The sequence below is a fragment of the Engraulis encrasicolus genome, chromosome 11 (assembly GCF_034702125.1).
Source record: "Engraulis encrasicolus isolate BLACKSEA-1 chromosome 11, IST_EnEncr_1.0, whole genome shotgun sequence".
In the NCBI taxonomy this organism is placed as follows: Eukaryota; Metazoa; Chordata; class Actinopteri; order Clupeiformes; family Engraulidae; genus Engraulis; species Engraulis encrasicolus.
In genome coordinates, this window is record NC_085867.1 from 31737220 (window position 1) to 31744719 (window position 7500).

Consider the following 7500-nt stretch of genomic DNA (forward strand, 5'->3'; position numbering starts at 1 on the left):
GTGTGTGTGTGTGTGTGTGTGTGTGTGTGTGTGTGTGTGTGAGTGACGTGTGTGTGTGTGTGTGTGTGTGTGTGTGTGTGTGTGTGTGTGTGTGTGTGTGTGTGTGTGTGTGTGTGTGTGTCCGGTGCACCTGTGTCTGTACAGAGGACACAGTGTCAATTGTTGAGGTAATGTCTGTATGTGTGTGTTCAAGCGTGTTTTGAACGGACACACACACACACACACACACACACACACACACACACACACACACACACACACACACACACACACACACACACACACACACACACACACATAATAATTTTGTCAAATAGTCTCTTAGGGGGGTTGCCTCATTACACTGTCCTTGGAAATTCTTCAAAAGGTGAGCTCACCGGCCTGCCCAGGGGCCATTAAAGTGTAACCATTCAATTTGGAGAGGGGGCTAATGTTTAACCCTGTCTTTGGACACCGCGTCAATATATCATACGCCATGTATGGCAACAGAACAGCGCCGCTGAAAGGGTTGCCAGATGTGACTGATGATTTCCAGCCCAAAAAATGCTGAAAAACTACATTTCGCCCAATTTGAACCAAGTTCTTTTGATTTCTATGACCATAAATCTACAGGAAAAACCCTCCAAATGCCCTTTTTTACCCACAAACAGCCGTCCATATAACAGTCCAGCCCAATATGGCAACACTAGATGCTGGCAGCTTTGACCGGATTCAAAACAGGATCAATTGAAAGGGCTCCCCATGAATGTAATTGGGACTTAATTCTGCCCCCCCCCCCTTCTCTCTAGGCCCGTCTAGTTTAATTTAGAGAGAGAGCACTAATGTTTAACCCTGTATCTGGGAACCACGTCAATATACGCAAGTACAGCAACAGTACAGAAAGGGCCACTGACAGCTTTGACTGGGCCCGGAATGAGCTAAGGGCCCCCTTTCAATATGAAGAGTTCAGATGCAAAACCCCCTAACTCCATTTCTGAAGACCTGCGCTTCTATACTTTTAGAAAACCCCGTTGTTGGTTTTGTTTACATTTAAGTACTTGATAATACATATAAATAGTTATATTATATAAATAAAATAAAAAATAAGCAATTTTAGTAGCTTTGTATTAAATAAAAATTCATTAAGATTGTTTTCTGAAAAGGCACTTAGGGGGTTTTGCATCTGAACTCTTCATATATTCAATGTAATGACTCGAGCACTCGATTATGGGCCCCCACCCTTTCTGGGCCCAGGACAACTGACCAGTTTAACTCCCCTGTTGGTGGGCCTGGCTACAGCTAATATACGTAAGTGAAGTCTCAACACAACAGCAAGTCACTCAGCTGTTTGTCTGTGATGTCTGGGGTTACTCAACATTGAGTATCTCTCTCTCTCTCTCTCTCTCTCTCTCTCTCTCTCTCTCTCTCTCTCTCTCTCTCTCTCTCTCTCTCTCTCTCTCTCTCTCTCTCTCTCTCTGTTTCCAAGTGCTGCTTTCTAAATAAACGCTCAACTCCCTAATACTGGAGGCTTAGTCAGGCATGTGTTTCGGTACCTTGCTGCCTTGGAGGCACTATATCAACACACATACAGCCAAACATACTATCTCTCTCTCTCTCTCTCTCTCTCTCTCTCTCTCTCTCTCTCTCTCTCTCTCCGTCTCGCTCTGTTCACACACACACACACTTAAAAGTGTGTATTCCTCAGGACTCGAGTGGATTAACTTATATCCCTAGCGCTGTCAACACCCCCACATAAGAATGCATGGCCTGTTAACTCCGAGGCATCCAATTAAGATAAGATTGGGCTCAATCACTTTATCCCTGTAACACACATGGGCATTCACTAAGTGTAATCGGAGAAACTGATGGAGTGACAGGTCCAACCTGTGCAAGAGAGCGCTGTGAAAATTCCCGATTATTGGATTTCAGCATCATGTGTCACAACTCCCCAATGTCCGGAATTGAATCAAATTTCAAGAGTCAATTTCAATTCAGCTTGGTATTGTACACTTGTATTGTACACACGTTGGTATTGTTTGTTACGAGTGAAACCTCAGCCCTGAAAGTATGTATAGTTTTCAGGGTGTGTTAAAAAGGTGTTTGTGCGTGCGTGCGTGCATGTGTGCGTGCGTGCGTGCGTGCGTGCGTGCGTGCGTGCTTGTGTGCATAGGTTCGTGCATGTGTGTGTGCATGCGTGCACTGCATGTGTGTGCATGTTTGTGTGCATGTGTGTGTGCATGTGTGTGTGCATGCGTATATGTATCTCTCCGTACTTCTTGCTCTAGTCTAGAGCACCCACTTGATCATCAGCTTCTTGATCTGTGGGTGTGTGGGGGGGTGTGCATGCATGCGCATGTGTATGTGTGAGTGAATGCATGCATTTGTGTGCATGTGTGTGTGCGTGTGTGAGTGTATCAGTGCTTACCTCTTGTTCCAAGGCGTGTGCCTGGGCCATCATGCTGTCTATATCGTGTCCCTTGGGCACCCTCTCGATCATCAGCTTCTTGATCTTCAGCTCCAGGTCGGCGTTGGAGCGCTCCAGCGTGCGCACCTTGTCCAGGTAGCTGGCCAGCCGGTTGTTGAGGCTCTGCATGGCCTCCTTCTCGTTGGTGCTGTTGCCCAGGCCGTTGTTGTGCGTCAGCGTCAGCGAGTTCAGGTTGAGGTCGTGGCTCACGGAGGAGGAGCGCGCCAGCGGCGAGGAGAAGGAGACGGAGGCGGCCACGGAGCGCTTGCGGCCGCTGTCGCGCAGAGAGAGGGAGGAGAAGGAGGGCTGGCGGCCCACGGAGAAGCTGCGCACCGAGTAGCTGGACGCCATCGTGGACCCTGGAGAGGAAGAAGAGGAGAGGAGAGGAGAGGAGAGGAGAGGAGAGGAGAGGAGAGGAGAGGAGAGGAGAGGAGAGGAGAGGAGAGGAGAGGAGAGGAGAGGAGAAGAGATGATTGTCAGAGGATGGACCATGCAGAAGAGAGCCTTGCTTCTCCAGTTCCATCAACCACCACTGTCTCTTCCCTCCAGATCTCCAGGGAGAGGGTGTGGTGATAAGAGGCATGAACCTAATGGAGGAGAAAGGAGAAGGAGGGCTGGTGGCTGACGGAGAAGCTGTGCACCAAGTAGCTGGAGGCCATAGTGGACCCTGCAGAGGGGAGAGGAGAGGAGAGAAGAGAGAACAAGAAGTGATTGTCTGAGGATGAATTCTTCAGGCAAGAGGAGAGAAAGGAGTAGGTGGAAACAGAGGCGACCACATCGCACAGGGAAAGAGAAGAGTAGAACGGCTGGCGGCCCATAGCTGGACGCAATAGTCGACCTTGGAGAGGAGAAAGGGAGATTATCAGAGGCACGTGAGGTGAGCGATATGGACTGTACTCCATGAACCCTGTAGAGGAGAGGGGAGAGGAGAGATGGGAGAAGAGGTGATCGGCAAAAGTATGGACCTGGTGGAGGAGAGAGGAGAAGAGAGAGAGGAGAGAAGTTGCACACCAAGTAGTTGGAGACCATGGGGACATTGCAATGGGGAGAGAAAAGAGAAGAGATGATAGGAGAAGAGGTGAGTTGATGAATGTCATAGTGAAGCCTGCAGAGAGAGGAGAGTACATACTTATTATCATCAAAGAATGAACCCTGCAGAGAAAGGAGAGAGGGGAGAAGAAGATAAGATCATCAGAAGGGGCCACCGAGGGTTTGTGACCACTGTAACACAGGGACAAACCAAAGGTTTAGCTGATAGTAGCTGAACGCCATGAGGACCCTGCAATGGGGGGAGAGGAGAGATAGGAGAGGAGAGGAAGAATAGGAGCTCATTAGAGCAGTGGTGCTCAAACTGTGGTACGCGTACCACTGGTGGTACTTCAGATATCTCTAGTGGTACTTGGAAGAATTCATTTTTTGTGCATTGATTTGAAGGCTGATCAAGTTGTTGCAGTTGAAAATGTGACTTTGGTCTCACATTTTGTATATTGAATTGTATGAATCTGAAAACATAATGCAGAATAATACTAGGCAAGCAAGACATTTAAAAACAAACTTGCACTAAATGTGACCGTAGCTGTTGATGCCGTTATGAACCTCTCCTGTATTGACTGGCAAAAGTGAATATGGAAGGCCTTTGCTGCGATATTCTAATGTTGGTTGTCAAGGTGGTACTCGGAGGGCTCAATACTTTCTTGGGTGGTACTTCACACAAAAAGTTTGAGAACCACTGCATTAGAGGATAACCCATGCAGAACTACCACACAGAGTAGCCGGACACCATAGTGGAACCTGCAGAGGAGACGAGAGAACAGATATGGGAGAGGAGGTGATAATTTTAGAGAGATGGACCCTAGAGGAGAGGAGACGAGACGAGACGAGCAGAGTGGAGAGATAGGTATAAGAGGTGATCATCAGAGGCACCATGGGAGAGGAGGGGATAGGAGAGGAGAGGAGAGGAGAGGAGGAGAAGATGATAAGGAGGAGGAAAGGTGAGGAAGAGGACAGGAGAGGAGAGGAGAGAAGAGGACAGGAGAGGAGAGGAGAGGAGAGGGAAGAAGAGATGATCATCAGAGGTATGAACGGCATGGACCCTGCAGAGGAGAGGAGATAAAGCCCCTTCAAGTAGAGAGATGAGAGAATGGGTGATCACCAGAGGATGGACCCTGCAGAATGAACGATTATGGGAGAGGTGAGAAAAGCAGAGATTATCAGGAAAGCAATTCATTGTAGAGACGATGGAGGTACATAGCTTACTTTCCCACCTCATCAGACAATAAGAGAAGAGAATTTAATTGTTAAATGAAATGAGCACAACAGGCATGAACTCTGAGGAGGCAATGACATGGCAGCACATGAGGAGGCAGAGGCCTCCAGAGAACCTGGGGGTGGCTAACAGGTAGATTAAATGGCTAACAGAGGTCTGTGTGTGAAGTGCAAATGAAACAAAAAGCAACTCGAAGATGTGTATCTATCTAACTAAGTAGCCTGCCTGGACCCTAGAGGAGCAACACTAGCACATGAGAAGGACAAGGAGGGAGATCTGATACTGGCGGAAAAGGTCATCATCATCAGGAGAGATGTGTGCTGCTGTGTAAGGAAAATGGACCAATAAGGTGAAGTCACAGACAGTGAAAAGGAAGAAGTGGTTTGCGAAGTGGATTTATATCTAACCAACCTAGTGAATGTTTGATGTTCCAGGGAGATAATGTTGAGACGGAAGTGAAGAACTCTAGAATTGGTACTGTAGTTGTCTGGAAGGCTGACTTTGTTTTCTTATATGACCTATGCTGTGTTTTGTTTTTGTATATGATTGATGCTGTGTTTACTATGTGGCGTATGCTATGCACCCTCACTTCATGACCCCTGACCTCTCAGTGCCCTTTGACCCCAGCACTGAGGCCCATGTCTGACATTCATGTAGCTCAGTGTCTCCCAACCTTTTTGGCATATCATCAGTACCCCCTCACTCATGCTCTATCTCTTCCTCTATCCCAAGATGGTTATGCTCCATAATTGTTACTATCATTGATTGTAGAATAGAACTGGATGACAACATTTCATTCCAAAAGTGAAGCCACCGGGGACCTGGAAATAGGAGCCAGGGTCAAAATGCTTCAAAACGGTTAAATGGAAAAGAACGCACGTTTGTTATATTTGTTAATCTAACATACAATCAGTGGTTATTTTTTTATATTTTTCCATGTACCCACTGCAATGTGCTTGCGTACCCCTAGTGGTACACATACCCCTGTTTGGGAGACACAGATCTAGCTGATGGGGATAAGTCTAAAGCAGCGACCTGCGATGTTTTAACACGACAGATGCTACTGCAGAAATAGATATCTGTCCTACCATGGCAACTATAAGAGGGTACTGAATGTGAGAATTGTTCGGTAGGTGTAATAATGAGGATAGTAATTTTATGTAATGGAAGGACCAAGATATTGCACTGCCAGACTAGGAGTTAACATCCAGCCTTTCAAATTCAGTTTTGGCCAAGTAGTTACAGCTTTTTGGCTTTCTAGGACACCATGGAACCACAGAGAAGTGGCAGCACCACAGCAGAACAGAAGTAGTAATAGGAGGAGGAGGTGAAGAAGGAGGAGGGGGAGAAGCGGAGGAGGGGGAGGAGGAGATGAAGGAGGAGGACTAGGAGTAGGGAGATGGGGGTGGGCGATAGATAGATAGGTTTACCATACGGGCTCGTGTTACACTAGGTAGCTCTGGGAGGAGCCCTCTGTTGTGGAGTGTAATCTAGACTGATGCTATCCCACATTTACTTGAATGGATATTACGTCAGGGCTAATGACACAGCTCCAGGAAGATGTCCAAAACGACAGCATATGTTTTTTTTAATTTAGGGATGGGGGATGCAGTAAATCATGCTAAATATTCTATTTGTTATGCACAAATCAGAAAAGAGAAGTTTATGTAGTGGTAGTGTAGTTGGTATCACGTTTCAGAGTTGAAAGGACGGAGAGGGGGAAAAAACAGTGTTCCTCTTTGTTGATATTTAGTTTTGTGAAAGCCAGCTTTTCACCAGGTTGCCTGTAACTGTACACCCCCCTGATCATTTGACACCTTGACTATGCTTTGTTGTTTAAAAACTGGAGAGCCTCTGTTAGCCCACTTCCCACGAAACTGGCCATGGAGAGGCACAGGCCTTCTGGGGCCCTCGGAGGCAACGGAGTGACTCCAACAAAGTCGTTTTAATTCGCGCACAGGTGTCTGAGGCGAGAGATATGTAAATGTTTGAGAAAGATAATCTGGCCAGGGTGTACAACCAACGGTGTACAATGGCGCGTGGAGGGGGGAAAAATGGAACAAAAAGTAATTTGAAGATATGTAATCGAGAATAGAGTGACCCAATTTCTTTTTTCTTTTTTTCTTTTTTTATTCATATCCCCAATGGAATTAAGGGGATAATAATTTAATCACGTGGAAAACAGAGAAGGCCTTATGTATAGTTTGGCGTTAGGTTTGCATAAGGAATGGCATCTGGATGTTTGAATTAAACAATAAAAGGAACACAGGGGAATGACACGCAAACAACATCACATAAAAGAACAATTAAAACACACCCATCCAAAGTAAACAATCTATCTTTAGAAGTAGACAAATAAAAAAACGTTCACATTTACTCCGCAAGGTTTACTTAGCCTATTCATCTACAATGCCTCCATCATAAAAGAAGAGATGAGTCATCAACATTATTTTATATCCACACTATATTATTTTACATGCACACTCTATTCTTCTCTATTCATAAAATAAAAGGTTTTAAAGTGACACAGAAAAAAAAACAGTCTTACCAGAATATGTGTGTGTCTCCCTGTTGAGAACTCTGGGGCTTGAAAGCTTGGCTGTGGCTGTGGCTGTGAGTGTGAGGTGGATACCGGTGGAGAGAGAGTGTCTATATAACCAGTGTAGCGCCACCCGTAACCGAGAGCCAGAGAGGGAAGGAGAGAGGGAGGGGTCAGCTACTCAGCTCACTGCTCACCTGTAGCGAGCTCGCTTGGCTGTGAGAGAAGAGAAGAGAAGAGAAGAGAAGAGAA

General features: G+C 46.2%; 1 protein-coding gene across 2 annotated transcripts in view; it reads right to left on the reverse strand.

Moving 5' to 3' along the window:
- Positions 1-7327, reverse strand: part of si:ch211-243g18.2 (uncharacterized protein LOC559906 homolog) — an 18918-nt gene extending 11591 nt beyond the window's left edge. For both annotated transcript variants that reach the window (XM_063211313.1, XM_063211312.1), the window contains exons 1-2: positions 7258-7327; positions 2405-2802 (exon numbers count right to left, since the gene is read on the reverse strand). In XM_063211313.1, the coding sequence (XP_063067383.1) occupies positions 2405-2794 (390 nt within the window). In that variant the 5' untranslated portion in view covers positions 2795-2802; positions 7258-7327. The remainder of the gene's footprint in view (positions 1-2404; positions 2803-7257) is intronic.
- Between the last annotated feature and the right edge of the window lie 173 nt (positions 7328-7500).